This window comes from Scomber scombrus, chromosome 24 (genome assembly GCF_963691925.1).
Source record: "Scomber scombrus chromosome 24, fScoSco1.1, whole genome shotgun sequence".
NCBI lineage: Eukaryota > Metazoa > Chordata > Actinopteri > Scombriformes > Scombridae > Scomber > Scomber scombrus.
In genome coordinates this window covers 13,925,094-13,945,506 of record NC_084993.1, presented here as the reverse complement: position 1 = coordinate 13,945,506, position 20,413 = coordinate 13,925,094, and the positions used below count along the sequence as shown (strand labels likewise).

The following is a 20,413-nucleotide window of genomic DNA, read 5'->3' as shown; positions in this document are numbered from 1 at the left end:
CTCAAACTGGTTTGTGTAGATACGATAGAAAACGAAGAGCTTTCACTCTTGATTCATATTGCACTACAACACATCACAAGTGGGGTGATATGCTTTTAGTGGAAAACCTGATATATGTCAGTATTTCTGCTTTTTTATACAACTAGTGAAGTTGATAACCTGACAAAAATGTCATAGTGAAGTATGGTGGTATTTAATGCAGAGTAGACTCTATAGTAATGTGTATCCAAATTTCTTAAAGATTTCTTACATATTCAACACCTCATAGGCATCAAATCTAAATGATTCCTTTGTTCTAGAAACACATTGAATTTGCAGTTGGCTGGTTTAGGCCAGTGGTTCCCAGTCTATGACCCCACTAGAGGTCACCAAAGCCTCAAGAGAGTCACAAGGCTTTCTTGGTTTAAAGGGATGTAAGAAAACTAATATCTCAAGCATTTCATTCATTTCTTGTTGAGTTGAAAATAGGTCCTTTAAGGAAAGTTTGGGAACCACTGTTTAGGCTATGTAATATCTACTTTTGCAGCTGCGGATTGCTCATCTTTTTTAATAGACGATCTTTGGTGTGACCTGAGCTGCAGCGCCCCCTTGTGTCCAAACAGCGCTACAGCTGCTTTGCATATCCTGTTTCTCTGACTCAGATGATGACGGCTATCTGGAGAGGAGGCTAGCCGACCTGCGCTGCATAGATGCTCGGACTGCCGGATAAAAAACAAAAGCAAGGTTTGAATCAGCGTATTAAATATCCGACTGTGAGATAAAACCCGGACGTGATGAATGTCGCTCGGTTAAATGTTTAAAAAGCTATTTCAAATATTATAGCCACGACACTTTGCTACAAGCTAAACCTGCTGCTAGCAGACAAGCTCCTCCGGCTGACGTTTCCTGGCAACTCTACTACCGTTACGTTTATTTCTTATTATTTTTATACACCTTCATGTATCCACACGTCAGAATGACTATAGGTAGTTTTTCCCCCCCCCGTATTAGCATGTAGCGTTAGTTGTAACTGAACACCTGGCTTTCGGTTGTCCTGACTGCTTCAAGTGTCTCATGTTAAACCTCATTAGAAGTGACCGGGGAACAGCTGTCAGCCCGCTGCTGTGGCTTGTTGTTATGTTGTGACTGTATCACAGTGAAAGTCAACAGGAGAATCAGATGCAGTCCTTTGTAGTATTTGTTTCATTCATTATTACACGCTGAGACTGTTGCTTTATCTATAACAGACTCATTCAACCTGTCAGTCTGCTGCCTTCACTGTCTCCTCATGTTTTTTTCTGTGTGGGGATCATTGACAAGCAAACACATGCAGCCTGATAGACAATCATTACCACCACATGCTGCTTTATTTTATACATTAATGCTACTTTTATGGGTCATATGCATTCATCCATTCGTCTGTTTTTGGGGTCAGTGGTTAAGGTTAGGGTAAGTTTGAGGTTTAAGCAAGTAGAGGTGATGGTAAGAATTACGATAAGTGTCCACGAAATGAATGTGTGTAATGTCCCCAAAAGTGACCATAGTCTGATATGTGTGTGCTTGATTTGGTGTCCATTTTTAATTGTATTTCTGTATTTTTAAACTTTAAAATATTTCATCATGTTGATCAGTTGTTTTTATGCTGATGTTAAGCACCTCAAACTGCCACTGTGTATGAAAGGTGCTCTAAATTGACTTGACTTGACTATGTTTTTGTTTATTTGTTGTTTCAGAACAGAAAAGGTCTGATATCCAATGATGGACGGGTATGTGTATATAGAATGTTTTCCCATAACTGTATCAAATACCATATAATACCATTTACCCATAAATGTCACTGACTGAGCTGTTACCCTCTGCCTCAGGTTTGCAGGGGACATGCTGAGCGGTGGCCGGGCTCTGCTTGGGGAAGACAGCTCAGTGATGGCTCGCATGCAGAAGAAGTTCTGGAAGACCAAGCAGGTCCTCATCAAAGCCACGGGCAAGAAGGAGGACGAGTATGTGGTAGCTTCAGACGCTGACCTGGACGCCAAGCTCGAGGTAAGAGAGGAGAGAGAAACTCCCGCTGTGTTCTTTTAAGCTCATAATGAATCATGTTAATGTGTTTATTTTTACTTGTGTCATATGCTTAAATTAAAGATGTTCTCCTGTCAAGAGTCACCACTTCCTCTTATATTCTGGTATTCCCAAAACCACTGCTGTAGTTAAAAGCACAACAGTAAACCATTAACTGTATGTATTATGAGTATTATGAGATTTTCCTCCAATGACTTATTGTGTTGAGTTTGTAATGAAACATATCTCACATGTGATATAACACTCCTTTGTGATAGACTGCATATTTCATTCAGAAATAAACTGACTGTGACTTGCACAGTCTCTGCCAGCTCTCCCACGTAATCATGCAGCTATCCATAAAAAACCTACTATGAGGTAACAGATCATCTATGAGTTGTTGAGAATATCAGTAATTGGATAGGTAGTGATGGTGTGTGTGTGTGTGGACACATCCAGAGGTGGAACAAGTGCTCAGATCAGTCACTTAAGTAACTAAAAGTACTCAAAAGGATTTGAGTAAAAGTCCTGCATTCAATATCTATTTAAGTAAAAAATACACAAGTAAAATCAGTTAAATGTACTGGTTTTTAATACGTTTGTTTTATCTTTGACAGTTTTTGTGAAATGTTGGGTAATTTGACCTCTGTGTGATCATTTAAATAAAACTAGATTCCAAATCTTTATCGTCAAAGTAACTACAACTGGTAAATATATGTAGTTTTTGTACTTAAGTACAGTATTTGAATCTAAACACTGCTTATTTCCTGAAGGCAAAGTCTTTATTTTTGGTGCTTTGTTTCCTACAGAGCAGAGGAAAATGTAGTTACTGTACTTTATTGATCTGGAATATTCTACACATAGTTATACACACAGGTTTCTACCATCCATTTCTGCAGTGTATGCTTCTATAAATAAAATGATGCTGGTGGAAAGTTAGTGAGAAAGTTGTGGAAAGGAACGAACGCACACACACACACACACACAGACACACAGTCAGAGACACAGCTGGAGACCTGTTCCTGTAATTATATTCACACTATTGTTAGTATTGTTATTGTGTGATTGTAGCTGCAGAATAAATCGTTTTTTTTCAGAGAATGGAACGAGGTGTCCTCCATTGTCTGCAGAGACCTTTTACAATTCTTATAAGACGTGAAGCTGTGAAAATGTCAGGGTACAGTATGTCCCTCTTCCTCTCTGTCATTTCCCACCGTTACAACAAATGAGAACGGAGCGTTTTGGATCGGCTGAAGCCTGGCTGGCATTTATTTGTGACAGTCCGTCTGGCCGTCTAGTCCTGTGAGACGAGGACGTGGTAGTGTTTCACGGAGCTGCTGGGGACGCACTGTGAGGCTTTTTGTTTGGTCTGGAACAAGAGCAGGCCTCATCATTGTCCCTCCATTCATCCACACTGAGGCCAAGGGACAGTGTCCAAACTCTAAAAGAAAAATAGAAGGCAGCAGGAGAACCATAATCAAAAGATCCCACAGCAGACCAGCAGATGTGTCGTGTTGCTTACTGTCCTCTCTCTCTTTCATCATTTCCATCTTGAATTTGAGCCCTCTGTGAACCAGCACTGACACCAGCAGGGCAGATTAGATTTGGAGCCGCTTTCTAGATGGCAGCCTCACAGCTAACCTGATTTTATTGCAGTATCGCCTCAGTGCATTTTCAAATTTCATACGAGCTGTAATACTTGAATAAAATATGAGATCAGATTTAGTCAATATTTGATACATGCATTTTGAAAGTTAACCCCTTGAGGTTATTTTTCATGCTCAGGTGTCTACAGTGCTACCACCCAGCTTGAGCCAGCTAACCAAAATCAGGCTGTTCCTTTCATGTGTGGACTCAGAGAAGGTCACTCAGGCTTTTATCTCCTCCAGACTTGATTACTGCAGTGCACTTTATAGTGCTATCAGCAGGCGAAACACAGAAAGACTGCAGTAGGTACAAAACACTGCTGCCAGGCTTTTAACATGTAACTAAGAGTCAAGCATTAATATAACTTCAGATGGCAACCATGTACATCTGTACACAAGCAGACATTAAGTAGGTTAGTTGAATGATTTCTATGAATGAAAGAAAGCTTGTGTTGCCATTAGATAGACATGATCTGGATGAATCGGTGAGTATTGATCATCTAATAAATGATAAGAAATGTGTGTGTGTGGTGCAGGAGCAGCGAGCCGTACACACTGACAGCTGTTTGTCCACTGCCGATGCAGACAGACTGAAGGCAGCGACTGTTTGTTCTACAGTTAATCAGTAACTCTCCTCATGTTCAAGGTGCCTCCTCCCTCTGCTTTCTTAACCTCACAAGTCAGACTGCGTGCAGGTAGAAGAAGCAGTTAGGTCTAACATCTGAAAACATCTGCGTCCACTGTTTCTGGACTGTGGGAGAGAATGACTTGGCTGCACTTTTGGCAGCATGTATCGATGTCCTGTAACTGTATACTGACTACAACATTCCTTACTCTCCACTAAAAGGGAAAACAAAAATTGCAGTTGTGTGATTTGCCCTAAATTTGTAATATAACCCCCAAACTCTTACAGGAGGTAGCATCTACATAAGCTAAACTTAACTAAAGTATATATCCTAAAAACAACCAAACAAACCAAAAGAATGGAAACCAGCAGAGAGAGAGAGAGAGAGAGAGAGAGAGAGAGAGAGGAGAGAGAGAGAGAGAGAGAGAGAGAGAGAGAGAGAGAGAGAGAGAGAGAGAGAGAGAGAGAGAGAGAGAGAGAGAGAGAGAGAGAGAGAGAGAGAGAGAGAGAGAGAGAGAGAGAGAGAGGAGAGAGAGAGAGAGAGAGAGAGAGAGAGAGAGAGAGAGAGAGAGAGAGAGAGAGAGAGATAATTAAAGCTCCATTCAATCATCACAGCTGATAAGGTTTCAGAGACAAACAAACACTGTGTCATTTTAATTTGGCTTAAATGTCACACTGCTATTATAAGCCGATTGGAAGTGAAAGTTATCAATAGATGATACCAATGAAACAGCCACACGGTCACATCTCTGATGAGCTCCGGCTTCACATTCATATTTAAAAGGTCCTTTTGAAAAGTCGAGGTGACCCTTTAAATCCCTCAATCTTCCTAACAGGAAAGCAGCTCTGGAGCGGCCTCGGAAACCTGCGTTGCCATGACACGCGCTCATCATTTAGTCACAGTTGTTGTTTAGCAGATGGGAGGAGAAGACTGTGCCAGACAGATAGAAAGAGAGAGGAAAAATATGTTCTGCCCACTGATTGAGAGCGTGGAGCGCCGCCTGGTTGATGCAGTGACAAACATCACGGTGGAAAATAAAGCCTTGAAATAAGCGGTGTGAAGGTGGAACAAGTGATGAAAAATGATTGAGAAGAAAGTGTCATAGTCATCCATTCTGTGTTTGTGTGTGCAGTTCTTCCGCTCTGTTCAGTGCACCTGCACAGAGCTGCTGAAGGTGATCGAGAAGTACCAGCACAGGATTACACGTGAGTGAGGTTCTGTGTTGATGATGATGATGATCCTGGTTGTTAAACAGCTGGTTTGGCCCACACATTGTATATGTTATTAAAGGATAAGTTTGGTGGTATTCCATATTTCTTACTGTCACAGTTAAGACCCAAACCAACAACGAATTAATCCACTAACTAGTATTATGTGTATTCAAAGCCTCATATATCTTATCCCTTTGTGCCACAGCGCTCCATTGTTTTCCACAAACTATTAAAAAAACATCAGTGAGTCATTCTTATGCACTGGGTGCCACATACACCTTTCTGCTGCCAGAAACACCCGCTAGAACACTCATCGTGGATTCATCCACCGCTGAAAATAGTCCCCAACAAATCCACTGTTTCCTCCTTTTTGACTAATGCGCCTTTTCTAGAAATGAAACCAAATATTGTTGAGATGTTTTTCAAGATGTATGTATCCAGTAGGAGAGTACATGGAATTACATGGATAATATTGCACATGATCAGGGTATTATTGCATGTGTACAGGATACAGGGTTGTACTTATTTTCTTAAAGTGACTTACCTTGATTGATGATAGTGATATTTGCATTTTTTCTGTCTGTTTTTGTTTAAATCAAAATGATTTAGTCTTGCTTTAAGGCTGCAGTCTTTGTGTATAACAGTATGCAGAAGTTCAGACTTTGAGCTCTCTCTCCAGGTTTGTCCCAAGAGGAGAACGAGCTCGGCCTGTTCCTGCGATTCCAAGGCGAACACGATCGCACCAAGGCCGGAAACATGATGGACGCCACCAGCAAGGCCTTGTGCACCTCCGCCAAGCAGAGGTCAGCAGCAGGAAATAAAGAAGCCAATATGCTTAAGTCATGAATATACAATACATTGTAAACAATCTTAAACTATGAAAGACTTAAAGAAGCGGTTGCACATCTGTACTGTATCTGTTGTTTTTCCACAGGATGGCACTTTGCCCGCCTCTGCACCGTTTGCACCAGGAAGTGGAGACGTTCCGGCGGCGCGCCATCGCAGACACGCTCCTAACAGTCAGCCGTATGGAGAAGGCCCGCACCGAGTACCGAGGAGCCCTGCTCTGGATGAAAGACGTCTCCCAAGAACTGGACCCAGACACCTACAAACAGCTGGAGAAGTTCCGCAAGGTGGGAGGATGCTCGTTAGGGTGTAAGAAAGCGGGTGGGTGCTCTGCCTCTATGATCTAATGCATGATCTGCCTTTCTGTCATCAGGTCCAAACCCAGGTCAGAGGATCAAAGGGCCAGTTTGAGAAGCTAAAGAATGATGTGTGTCAGAAGGTTGACATGCTGGGAGCGAGCCGCTGCAACATGCTCTCACACTCCCTCTGTACTTATCAGGTATGTGTTTATCAAAACTACTCTGTCACCAGTGTACAGTATGTAATATAAGTTATGTAAGTTGATCTATATTCTTTCTTTCCTGTTATGACAGACCACTCTGCTGCAGTTCTCACGCCATGTCGGGTATCCACATGGCCTTCCAGGGACACGTATCATACCAGTTCACCACACTCAAGGTATTTCAGACTGAAGACACATTACTGTGCAGTCCCAGTGTGAATACCCAAAGACTAGAGGAGAATTTGACTCTGTGACTTCTTGTAGCTGAAGTTAAATGTGAATACTTCATCACATTTAACAACATTCTTCCTCCATTACAGGACTTGAGAGACCCACTGGAGCTAATATCAGACACACAGAACGACGAGGACAAGAAGGAGAAGGCTCTACAGACTAACACAGACAGGTGGGATGACTTTTTTTTTTTTTTAAGTAAAAGGATTGCTTTAAGTCATTTTCTATCATAAGTAAATCATTAATAAACCACATAAAGCTGTCTGTTATTAAACCCAGTCCGAACACACACACACACACACACACACATCCTGCCGATCATCTGTCTCATGCCACTACTCTCTTCTCTCAGCCCCTTCATACACACACACACACACACACACACACACACACACACACACACACACACACACACACACACACACACACACACACACACACACACACTATATTCTATTCTATATTGTCACTTTATTCTCTGCTTCTTTTATGTCTGCATTTTTGCACACAATCACGTCAGCTATGTCTTCATCAAACATGAGGCCAGTGTCATGCCCATATTTACTCACAAGTAAGTGTGTGTGTGGCAGGTTTCAGTAGTGACCCGCGTGCTAGTGCAAGTCTTTAGAATAGTGAGACAGCGCTTCTTAACAGTAGTTTCAAATCAAATAGAGGCTACCGCATCGCTAAAAATAACTAAACTGTGTCTCGCCAGCCAGATAAGGCACCTTCTCATTTTTTTCCCCCTCCTCCCTCCTTTCTTTCTCCCTCAGTCTGGTGTCCTTGGATGACGACAAGCCATCAGGAAGTGCCTCTGACACAGGTGTGTACTGCCCCCTGTAGTCCACGGTGGAGATCAAATGGAATTTTACAGTTCTTCTCATTTGTTTTTTTCACAATCCCCCCAAGTGATAATCATGATTCTAAAAACACGGTGTGAAATACTTCTATCATTAGTTACAATAGTGTATGCATATGTTGTCACAGAAAGAATTGATCACAGGTTAATCTTGATGAAGTTCCATTAGTTGTAATGATATTTCTGTGACAGGAGATTTACATTATTTTTATGACAGTCATGATCTGGTCGACGTATTTATTTACTTTAGACACACAAGTTACATGTTTTAAGCTAGTAATGGCTAGAAAACTGCAGCATTGTTCAAAGCAATGGAGAACATATTAATGACTCTCTGGGGATCGACATGATAAAGAAAGAAATAGAGCAGAGTGTATTAAAAATTCAGTGTTCATCTAAATGTTAGTTTGTAGTTCATTTATTGCAGTTTGGATGAGAAAGCAAGTCAAGCTGTAGTTCCATCTCAGACTGCTTTATATTGAATTTAATGTGGTTATCATTTTTATGATTTTATTTATCAAATTTCACCATTGCTGTATGTTAGATGGTAATGTTATTTGCATCTCATTCCAGACCCCGCCCTCAGCAGTGACAGACAGAGCCAATCAGGTAACACAGGTAGGTGACAGACAGTGTATTGATAATGAGTGTTTGCCATGTTGTGTAGGCAGCACTTGTGTAAATAATACAGATGTGTGTATTGGGATTGCTGTTGCTCACTGTGGACCGGATGATCTTTGATCTCAGCGGCCCAAAACGCTACCGCGCCTACCGCAGCCCATCACGATCTCAGAGGACTGTCAATGGCCTCTGACGACGACCTGATGCTCATGGCTTGTGATCTGCCACAGTCCCAGCCCCAGCTCCTGCCTGCTCCCCATGCTGCAGGACAGAATGAGCCCTGGGGCTTTGGAGGCGCCCAGTCCAGCCTCACACAGCTGCCTGCTACTGGTAAACAGGCTGGCTATCTCCTTTTATCCTCTCTACTTGAAGCTCAGCTCCTCAGCTTCTCATCTGACTTGTGCTTGGAGGAGATTAACTTTTTGCACTCTGCTTATTTTCACTCTATGGGTCTGCCTGGCTGGTGCTAGGGTTCACGTTTCTTTCACCTACTGACATTTAGAAAAAAACAGTGTCACTTCTTTATATTCTGCACTGCATTTACTGACAATTTACAGTGAAGTTTGGGAAGCTAGATAACAACCTGTTGAAATCTAAATTTGTGACCCACCAGCCTACTCATGACTTATAAATATAATATCAAATATAATATCTCCAGCTTGAACAATTGAACTTACATCACTTTTTGCATTTCTATAACAGATATTCTGACACACAGTACTGGTTCTTTCACATTTAAATATTCTTATTGTTTTTCTATTATCATCCATATTAATTCATATAAACTGATGGTGATTCCCATGCCTCAAACCCAAGCTGCAAAATTAATAACTGGACAAACGCAAGTGTGAAATAGTTTGTGTGTGGATATTAGGATGTATGTTAGGAGACTTTTTTCACATTTAAACCAATTTATATATCATTTTATCAATATTTTTTATTTATTTCTAACCATGAGAAAAACTATAATAGAGTCATTTAGTGTTTACTGATGAAACCTGAAGCCATGTGTTCAGTCTCTAGACCTTCATCAGGGCAAATGTTTGACAATGGCGAGTCACTGAGCTTATAATAACATCTAACAGAGCACACCTGTGTTTTGTCTTGCTAGTACACATGGGAAATGCAGTTCCTAAGATGCAAATATAAGGGACGCTCTACAGAAAACATACCACAATGAGCGCAGATAATCAATACAGAACACAATAAACTAAGACTCTAAACTAAATCTACAGTATATGCAGATATAAAAGGTAAACAGTAAGTAGAGAACAAACTGTACAACTAATGGAATTTAGAAGCTATGTGTTGTGATAAACCAAATTAAAACAATATTGTTTTTTATGTATTTGGACATTGGGAGCTATAGTTGTTTGCATTTTCCATGTGTACCTGCATGATTAAACACAGGTGTGCCTCTGTTAATGTCATTATAAGCTTGGTAATGCCTCTTAATTCATCCAATACATAAAAAATTTCTCATTAGTTTCTTTGTAAAAACTAGAAATTAAACTGCTTGTTTTTACACACGAGAGAAGTAATATTAGTTTAAACATATTTTAGATTTGTTTCTGCCATTATTGGGTCTTTCTTGTATTTGATCTGCTGTCGAGCTTTCCCTCATAAATCAATGTGAACGTAATGAAGCTTGCTAGCATCGGATCCACAGCAGACTCTGAGCAGACTGTTGACGTTGTTGTAGCAGGAAAAGCACAGGTGTTACTAATCACATTAACGGGTCCAGCACTGACGTCAGTGTTCCTAGTAATTAAAGTCATTAGTTGCACCTGTGGTTCCTGAGCCTGCTGAGAAAAAATGGATTCAACATAAATGTCATTCTATTTTTTTACCTACTTTCTATCTACCTTCTATAAAGTGGCAGCAGATGAAGCTGAAAGGTGTTAGAAAATGTCAGGCCACACTGCTGACAACATGAACAGCCTGAAAATCCTATTAGGAATCCTAGTCTCCTATTGTGAACTTCAGATTCCTCAGTATTTAGACATTTCAGCCCTATTTTCTCTTTCTCAAACTTCACCTTTGCTGATTAGATCCCAGCTTTTGTGTCATCTTCATTTTTTAGTTCTTTCTGTAATAAATTGGTGCTCAGGCACATCTGGCCTTTTCACAATCAGCTGTGATGCATGCACCTCTGGTTTAATACAGAACCCCTCCTCTCTTTCTCCCTGCCCTAAAGGTGGGGATCTTCTGAGAGCAGAGGAGGAAGACGGTGAACGGAGCGACATGGCTTTCCTCAAAGACCTCCTCAGTCCTGGTCCGGGGGCCGCTGACGAGTTCAGCAGAGAGTGGCAGGATGCTTTCGGGCTGTTGGACGCCCCCAGCGTTCCTCCTGCAGGAACAGGGGCAGCGAGTACCAGCGTCCCGGACCCTGCAGCCCACCCATCCTCCAACCCTCCCAGCCCCACCGGCTTCCTTCCCTCCCAGCTGCTGGACCACAGTCTGAGCTCCACAGGTGAGACGCACTGCCCTCTGCTGGAGGGATGAGGTCACTGCAGCACACTGACACATCGCTCCCAGTGATGCAGAAACATAAAAATCTACTTTACCCTGTTCTTCCTTTCAGGCTGGTCAACCCCACCTATGTTCCAAGCTCCGCCCCTGCAGCCTCCTGCTAGTCAGAGCCAATCAGCACAGCCGGCTCCAAGTTCAGCAGCTAATGGTAAGCAGTGGAGTGTATGTTAAAAAATCTATATTCTCATCTACAACACATTTTTACAAACCGTAACTAAACTAAGGACGTGTGTGTGTGTGTGTGTGTGTGTGTGTGTGTGTGTGTGTGTGTGTGTGTGTGTGTGTGTGTGTGTGTGTGTGTGTGCAGCTGCTGCAGGTGGATCCAAAGACATGTCTGCCTGGTTCAACCTATTTGCAGACCTGGACCCCCTTTCCAACCCTGACGCCATCGGACGCTCCGCAGATGAACTTCTCAACGCTTGAAGCTGTATATGTACTGTGTGTGTGTGCGTGTGTGTGTGTGTGTGTGCGTGTGTGTACACCACTGTATGATTTCTCTCAAACAATCTGGATTCCTGCAACTTTTCTTTCTAATAACTAAGTAAAACAACACACATTAAGAGTAACTAAAACACACACACACACAGCTGCGTTTCTTTTACCAGGGGAGATGTGTACACATATCCACAGACACAGATACACACTCAGCTCTGTGTTACACCTGAAGACGATGTTTACCCCGGGAAAAAAAGTGTCATGCGAGACGATTGTGAAACACTCAGAGCTGCTTCCGTGCAGCTTTTTCTAACTGACTGTTAACAACACCCATGAAGCCTCTGACTCACATGCACACAGCAAACCTCACAGCTTCTGTGTTATCTTTGGCTTCTGCAGCTTCTGTCGAGCAGAGAGAACGTTTGGCCTACAGGTTTATTTTGGACAACGCCGTTGTGAGCTTTTCTGTGCTTTATTCATGTTTGCGTTGTTCGTGTGTGTGTGTGTGTGTGTGTGCGTGTGTGTGTGCTGTGTGCACTCATAACAAGGGACCTGAGATGACTTTATGTAGTAGGACATGACATTTGAATACAGAGCGCATATATATCAGACAGAGTGTATGTATGAGATACGGATGAGCCTGTATTTGCACACAGCAGAGACCTGTAACACAGAGTTCATGTCAGCCTGGCTCTCTTTAGGTTACCTGTCTAACTGATAACTGATAACTGGTGTGATGAAGCTGGCTCTGTAACCTTTAGAGTATCAAACAATGAGTCCAGTGGGGAAATGACTAAATTCAAAGTTTTATTGAGCAAAGTGATCTATGTAAAAAGAGCAAATCACATGTAATCAGCTCAGTTAATTATAGATGCAACATTCAGTCTAACTTTATATAGATTCAATGAAAGTACACAGTATATGAACAATTAATATGCAACTATAATCCCCATTTTGTTAGTGTGGTGACATACAGTCTAATCTCTGTTAAAAGTTTTACACTCTAGTTGTGCGAGAGCAGGTTACCATGGCGATCTGTCCTGGTTAAAAGCAAGTCAGCTTTGTGTACTGTAAAGCTCAAATCTAGCTTCTGATTCAGGTCCCTGGAAAAACTGGATGTTACAGACTCCACCAGTTATATAAATAATGCGATGCTATATTGATCTCGGTAGGGCACTCCTCTGTTTTATTTTCTCTGCACTAACCGTTCAGTCTACTGGTGTAAAGCCAGCGCTGAGCTGTGAAGCATCCAGCCTCCAGAGAGGACTGACTGGTTTGGTTTTGGAGTCTGAGCCGGCGCGGATACTCGCGCTGTCCAAACTGCGGCTTCTGTGGCGCCAGCAGGCTCTTCATGTTTATCCACCCACTTCATTCCTGATTCTACTTGCAACGAATTGCAGCACAGAGTAAAAATAGGATGTTTGAATTTTGTTTTCAGTCCCATCTGTTGTTCAGATTTCATTATCTCGAGTCTAAAAGCCAAGAAACGTGTGCAAAGGATGAAACATTAGCTTTGTAATGTGTTCATAGTAGGAAACAGGAACTTGATTGTTTTTTGGTGGGTGGATTTTGAAGTCCTGCACATAACCTGAGCTGCATAAGAATATTTATTTTCAGAATTTGTTGTGTAAGTATATTGAAAAGAAAACTACTAAAGTAACACTATAAACACTGTAAAATACTGACTGTCTATTTTTAGCTGTGTGTGGTGTGTTTTGAGAATGCACAGGTGGATGATGGATATATATATATATTCTTGTTTTATGGGGAAATAATCAACACTGGAGGACTGTTACCATGTCACATATTGTACAAATGGAGTTCTTTCCTGATGTGGATTTAATTCCCACTGATTCTATTTGTTTTCGACAGACAAAAAAAAAACTACAAAGACATTTTTGAATGTTTATGAATTCGGTTAAGCTGCAAAATGAAGATGCAGATTTTTAGTTTGTTTGTTGTTTCTTCATCATGGCTGCTTCATCTTATAAACCGGATTTCAAAAAAGGCATTTTTAGGAATAATCAGGAGTTACTGAGATGTGAATATGACTACAATATGTCTACATGCACCAACTGAAACCAAATCCTCAGTTGTGACATTTGTGTGCCTGTAATCACTCTCAACTCAGAAAAACACTTTTTATACAAGCTGCACATCTGTATCTCTTTTTGCTACACTCCATCAGAGCTGCGTCACGTCTTTGAGAAAGAAAAAAAAAAACCCAGGAAGGAACTCTGATGCTCTACTACTGTATTAGCATTAGTCACATCATGTATTATACTGTTTACTCTTGATTTACACACTAAAGAAAAAGAATGTATTTCTCAAGTCAATCACAAATGCTTTATTTAATTCAACTATGCCTTTTATTTCACTCAAGGGATTTAACAGATGAAAACTTGGCAGTTCTGTTTCCAATAAACTGGACAAGCAAACAAAGAATCTTCGAGTTGAGTATTTCTCTTGTCGAGCCTCGTTCCAAAATGCTGTTTATCCACTTTTTGAAGAGAAGAAGAAGTGTATATCTGAAATAAATCCCCATTTCCACATCAGTGATTCTCTTTTTGTAAACAGACGCCTGTCTAAAACCAACAAATAAGAACCTGTGATTGATTTCTCAGCAAGTGGATATCACATTTTGGAACAAAAACACTTGATTTCTTGTATACTTTTAAAAATGTTACATAACCATTTGAGTTTTTTTGTTTTTTTTTTCTCCAAATCAGGTGACTGAACAAATGACATCCGCACTTCTCTCTACTTCTAGTCTGCTACAGGTTTACGTCATTCAGTATTTCCATTGTGTGAGGCTACATAGATAGCAGCTGTTGGTTTGCTCTCCTATAGTGGTGTAGACTTGTTAGTGTGCACTGAGAAGTTAGTATATCTTGGTACTTTTATTTGTTTTAGTACCCTATTCACTACAACCTGAGATGGATGATGTAATCTATTCTGGATTAAAATTCTCTGAAGACCCAATTACACTCCTGAAACAAGTCTGATAAATAAATACATTATTATTCACAATAATGAGACATGTAGTAATTCACAGTACTCAGCGGAGGAATAGGAGGAGGAGGAGGAGGAGGAAGGGGGGGGCGAGTGGTACAATTGTTTGACTCATTCAGATCTTTGTCAGCCGATACAAACACAGTGTGCCTCTATATTTACAATCCCAGTACATTCCTCTCCCACCGTAGCAGGCACAGTCAAGTAGTAATGACATATACAGGAGGGGGGAGGGGGGGGGGGGGCTGGAGCACGGAGAGGCTGTCATAATATCACCACAATTTATCCACACAGTTTTAATCTAGTCCAGAAAAAACCCAAAAGAAGCTAAATGTAGACTTCTGATGCAGAGTGATTGCAATGATAGAATTGAACTGAAGCTGCTGGAAAATGGTATTTTGTGCTGCTGGTATTGGATGGGTTAAAAAGGAAGGAAGGGGGGGGGGGGCACTCTGGGTTACATTCAGCCTGTAAATTAAGAACTGGCTTGGAAATAATACTGAAAAGTAGTGATAAGACTTGTGGGTTGTGGATTTAAGACAGCAAACATTAGTAGATTATACCCTCGTGGTCTGTAGTGTAGTTTTTTTTGGGGTGCACCTCTCCATGCTCAGAACCCTGCAAGCCAGAGGGGTTTGTGTGTGTGGGTTGGGTGGGGTCATCTCCTATGAGGATGTAACCCCTCCGGACACGTAAGACGTTTTCACGACAACACTAGTTGAGCGAGACGGACGGTGAGAAATCAGCTTTTACAGTGATGGTGACGAGTGAGGAGGGAAGAAAAGGAGAGAAAGAGCTGCAAAAAGGAAGAAAATCAGGAAGGGGAAGGGGTGATGGTGGTGGAGTATAAAGGGGCGTTTTTAGAGCAAAGGCTGGCGCTTGTGGGAAGGAAGGGTGGGGGGGGGGGCAAGCAGACACAGGTTGAACACGCTGCAACACATCATAGCCCTGGCCTGTGTTTCCCATAGATACACAGCAGCGGGCAGGGCGGCGGCTCACTGCTACCAGTTAGTTAGTGTGAAGAAGGCATCGACTTGTACCAGTTTACAGTCAGCTGTCACTGTAAATGCTTCAGAAAAGTACAAAACGGATGTCTGGATTTGGTTCACAGGTGGTTTTAAGGACACACTTTCTTAGCGTGGGTTAAGTGCCACCTTTATTTGTGTGAATTCGGCCTGGCCCTGCCCTTTCTGCGTGTAACTACAACCAATCGTAAAACGCCGAGGTCACATGACCGGAGCGCTACGCCGGGTTCGGGGGGGAAACTGAGCAGTCGAAAAATATCAGGCACATTTTCACGACCCTTCAAGTTTTGCTACGATAAATATCTGGCAGCACCAATATAAGCCTCTGTGGTCAATCTCTTGGTCGCCAAGGAAACCAGCGGCCCTTTTTTTTTTTTTTTTTTTTCACATAATGGAAGGCAATTTTTTGTTTTTTTTATATATATCAAGAGAAATAACTACAGATAGAAAAAGAGATATGTCCGTGGAAAGGCGCCATGGTATATAATAATAATAAGAATAATAATACGATGAAATAAAAGAGTCTGTCCTTTCACCCCTTTTTCCTCCTAAAAAACAGGAACATAACCAGCACTAAAGGTAAGAAGAAAAGCGATGAAATGTTGGCTGCGGACCCCCGCGCCTTGGCTGCAGGGCTCTCACGTTGTAGTAGTCGTCTGAGGAGGAGGAGGAGGCAGTGGGAAGCGCTTTTTCAACAAGATAAGGACATCAGAGAGAGCTTAGCTGGCATGCTGAAGGCATTCTTTTTGGAGCAGAAGGGTTGTTTTCCTAGTTTCAAATTTTTACTGATTTTCACAGATGAAGGTGGGTTTTTTTGGGGGGGCGGTGGTTAGGCGAGGGATTTGTGGTGATTTGAAGCCGTCATGGGGAGGGGGTGTTTTGGGAGGGGGGGGGGGGCGCGTCAGAAGCTCTCGGGCTCCTCCAGGAGGCAGGGCTGAGTGGACAGAGGCACGAGGGACGGGGAGTGACTTCGGAGGCCCACCCCGGGGCGAAAGCTGAGGTCCGGGGCGGGCAGTAAGGGCTTGAGGATGCTGACGAGGCAGAAGGCGGAGCCGCTGTTGGGGATGAAGTTGACCTTGTTGCGGTCGGGACAGAGGAAGGGGGGGATCTCCTGCAGAGGTTTGGGCCTGGAAACACACACACACACACACACACACACACACACACACACACACACACACACACACACACACACACACACACACACACACACACGGAGACTTTTAGCCTTCATAACACAAATATATCAGAAAAATATGTAAAAGGTTGTTAAAAGGAGCTATTTTCTACTTACATGGACTCTTCAAACGCTTTGATCTTCTCGCAGCCTTCTGGAGGTTCTCTCTTGAACATGTAGCTGTTGTTGGGTCTGGGGGAGGCGGCGTATTTAGGCAGCGGGGAGTAGGGGCCCAGCTCTGAGGACAGGCAGAGAGGGGAGGCTAAAGGTTAAAGGTCAGAGTCAGAAACACACTGCACTAACAAAACACTGTGGAGGGGCGCGTGCCGGCTGTCTGTGTATGTGTGTGTCTCTGTGTGTGTGTCTCTGTGTGTGTGTGTGAGTGAGTGAGTGTGTGTGTGGCCCTCACCTTTGTCCTCGTAGGGGCTGCCTCCGGCCGCGTCGTTGAGGACGGTGAGGTAGGAGGGAGAGATGGAGTCGGGGCGGCTACTGCAGTTGCTATGGCTACCGCTCAGGCCGCCCCCTGAGGGAGTCTGTGTGTCGATGCTGCGGGTGCTGCTGCTGCGCTGTGGGGGGACGGGTGGGGGTGCGCGGTGCCCATCTGGGACATCCTGTGGCTGTCGTACACACACACACACACACACAAATGAGGTCACAATAACAATGTTGCACAGGGGGTTTAATCCCTGACTGTGATGGTGCGTGAATGACACACATCTTCAGAACACCCCCAACCCCCTGATTTTTTTAATACTCACAACGATGGTCTCTTCCTTCTCAGGTGTGTCTCTGATGATGATGCGTTCGATCTCCTGGTTGAGGCCCTCCACGCTGTTGCGGAATCGAGGGGCGGATGATTTGGATATAGGGATGGGTATCAGGATGGTCTTGGGCATAGGTGACTGCGAAAACACACACACACATACACACACACACATCTGCATTTAGTACAGATTCTGCACTTGTTTGCTGATGTTGCACTGAGCTGCAAAGTGCTGGCACAGACTGAAAACAAAAAAAAGTCAATATATTCTTCATATTTTCTGCATCTCATTGCTCAAACCCACACAAGACAAATCACAGCTGTAACACCAGCCCCAGTATTCATAAATCATAAATATTGAAACAAGCTTCAGCACCCCGAGACTTACATTCCTTAACTCAGCACTGGATTTATTAATAGAAGGAACAATGTATGCTGACAGATGGCAGCTTATTACTTGATTTTTTCCCCCCTCCAACAAAATGACAGACATGTGTTTGTAGAGTTTGTCTGGATCTCAGCATCTTTATTCCTGCACATTTCAACTTCCCTCCTTTTTTAAAGTCAAAACATGCTGAGTATCTAGTAATGTATTAGTGTTTCTTCCTCTTTTTTTTTTTTTTTAGTTATTTGACCTCAGTGTGAAGATGGGGGATGTTGTGTATTCTATTCAGTGGGAAGGAAACACTTGAGGCATACTTTGGGCACCTGAGAATGTTCCTGGTAGCTGGTGGCTCTTTGTATGACTGAATGAACTTGTCAAAGCCGCTCCTTCTTTCTTTGTCTCACGAGGAGGCCCAGAAAGCTGGACAGCTGCACTCCAGCAGACTCCACAGGGAGTGTATGAGTGGCCCCACAACATGACAGGAGTGGGTACTAAAAGCTTGTATGTGTGTGTATGTGTGTGTGTGAGAGAGAGAGAAAAAGAGCGTGTCTGCAATATCCGCAATATAGGAACCCGATTTAACTGACTTTGCATTGACCAGAAGCTGTTAAAAGCACCATGTCACATTTCAAACCACCAGGAGACGCACACACATTGAAAGAGCCAAACAGGGACATGAGGAAAAGTGGGACGTCCTCGAAACCTCTCTAGATCAGGGACCCAACCTAGTTTTTTTTCTCAGAGATGGCGCGACTCTGCCGACACACACACACACGCTCCCTCTGTGAAAGTGTTTCTATTGATCACCTGCGACTGGATGATGGTATGGCTGCCATTGAAGGGAGACTTGCGGTCTTTATCCCTCCGATGGCGGCTGCTGCGTTTGCTGCGCTGAAGCTGCTGACGCAATTTGGCAATCTGGAGACGATCAAAGACAAAGAGACACACACTGTAATGCAAGACATACAGATATAAAAGTAATTAATCATGTTTGACATTGTTCTCTACAGGTTGAGGAAATTCTCCAACTTCTATGACTAATAAAAGATTTAAAAAATGATAAAATACAATCAAATATATATGACTGTCTTAAATAAAGGCAGGTCTATGCATGTTGTTAATGGTGCTTCTACAAAGTGCATTGAAATAACTCTTATTTATCACACAGGAGAGCATGTTTCTGTTTGTTTGGCTGCAAAATTAGGAGAAAAAAAACCCCACAGACCTCCTTGAGCTGATCGGTGCTCCCACAGGAGGCCGAGCGTTTGTGAGAGCCCCTCCTCCTCTCATCTGCCCAGGCCCTGGGGGTCTGACACACACACACAAACACACACATGCACATTAAACACAACATTTGGAGACAACTAGAATAGAAAAGATATAGACAAGGACAGACCTGGAGTAAATAATACATAAAAATAACAGGCTTTGTTTTATCCTGCATACTTCAATTATAACATAACTTTATTTCTAATGTGTCTCTGTCATTAAACATCATTATTTGTTTTAATGAGTTTGAGACAAACTATGAATTATTTACAAATGCTTCATATTAAAAGTCTCTGTGGTTGTAAAAACAGCAACATAACAACAGAGATAACCTGAGGCCGGTGTGAAACCTGTGATTGACAGCTGTGCTATCTTGTTCCAGCTGCTGTTAGACCAAAGTCTGCTTCAAAGTCAGTGAGAGTGAGAGAGAGTGAGAGAGAGTGAGAGAGAGAGAGGCAGTGCAGCACGGTGATGCAACCGCCTGCAATCTCTCTTCACCTCTTTGCATTAATCGCATGCTTCTTACGGTCTTTGGCAGAAACTAGAACACAGACACAATCTCAGCTGTGCTTTCATAATAATTTATATATTTATGACAATATTTCTGGATAACTCAAACACATTTGATACGTGAACAATGATGTTGTTTTACTACATGAATAGTGTAAATACTGGATTATTTACATGGCACAGGCACAGTGTGGTTAAAAATAATATTATCAATAGGGTTGTCACTCTTAAAATGCTCTGACACAGCATATTAAACATATTTTAAGCTCAGTTTTATAATTTGTTGCTTTTATGTCATGATCATCATCAGTTAGCATTTTTGTTTTTTTCCCCTCTCTGCAATTTCATTTACATAATTTGTATATCATAGTTTGATTTGAGCCTGTGCACCCACCTAAACATCACCACACACACACACACACACACACACACACAAGCAGCCCACAGCACTCACCTGCGTCGCCTTGTCCCTCATGTAGTGAGCGTGTTGGTTCTGGCTGTCGTCCTGAGGCCAGGGACCTGTCAGGTGAGAGCCAGCGGTCGCGCCCTGTGAGGGCCACAGCTGGACGAGATGGCGGGGGACCGAGAGGAGAATGAGGAGCGGGAGCGCTCAGAAGGGAGGGGGAGCGGCGGCGGCGGCGGCGAGGACGCCGGAGGACGCTGAGGAGGACCGCCGAGAGATGTGGACGGGTAAGGCCACTGATACAGACTGAGGAGGAGTGAGAG

At 42.7% G+C, this 20,413-nt stretch overlaps 2 protein-coding genes across 2 annotated transcripts; one reads left to right on the top strand and one right to left on the bottom strand.

Annotated features, from left to right (window-relative positions):
* The first annotated feature begins 671 nt into the window (after window positions 1-671).
* Window positions 672-13,026, top strand: ical1 (islet cell autoantigen 1-like). Its single transcript, XM_062445566.1, is given in 16 exon segments — window positions 672-723; window positions 1,713-1,745; window positions 1,845-2,019; window positions 5,439-5,511; window positions 6,197-6,320; window positions 6,452-6,650; window positions 6,737-6,862; window positions 6,957-6,973; window positions 6,975-7,041; window positions 7,186-7,271; window positions 7,873-7,922; window positions 8,532-8,576; window positions 8,706-8,909; window positions 10,777-11,052; window positions 11,164-11,259; window positions 11,419-13,026. Coding segments are annotated over 15 exon segments (1,665 nt in total). The 5' UTR covers window positions 672-723; window positions 1,713-1,734; the 3' UTR covers window positions 11,535-13,026.
* Window positions 13,027-16,484: 3,458 nt separating this feature from the next.
* fam117ba (family with sequence similarity 117 member Ba) lies at window positions 16,485-20,210 on the bottom strand. The gene is made up of 7 exons (XM_062445495.1): window positions 20,142-20,210; window positions 19,134-19,217; window positions 18,716-18,826; window positions 17,519-17,662; window positions 17,170-17,377; window positions 16,878-16,998; window positions 16,485-16,710 (listed from the first exon to the last, which is right to left on the bottom strand). The coding sequence occupies exons 1-7, from the start codon at window positions 20,160-20,162 to the stop codon at window positions 16,485-16,487; spliced, it is 915 nt and encodes a 304-aa protein (XP_062301479.1). The 5' UTR covers window positions 20,163-20,210.
* Window positions 20,211-20,413: the final 203 nt, after the last annotated feature.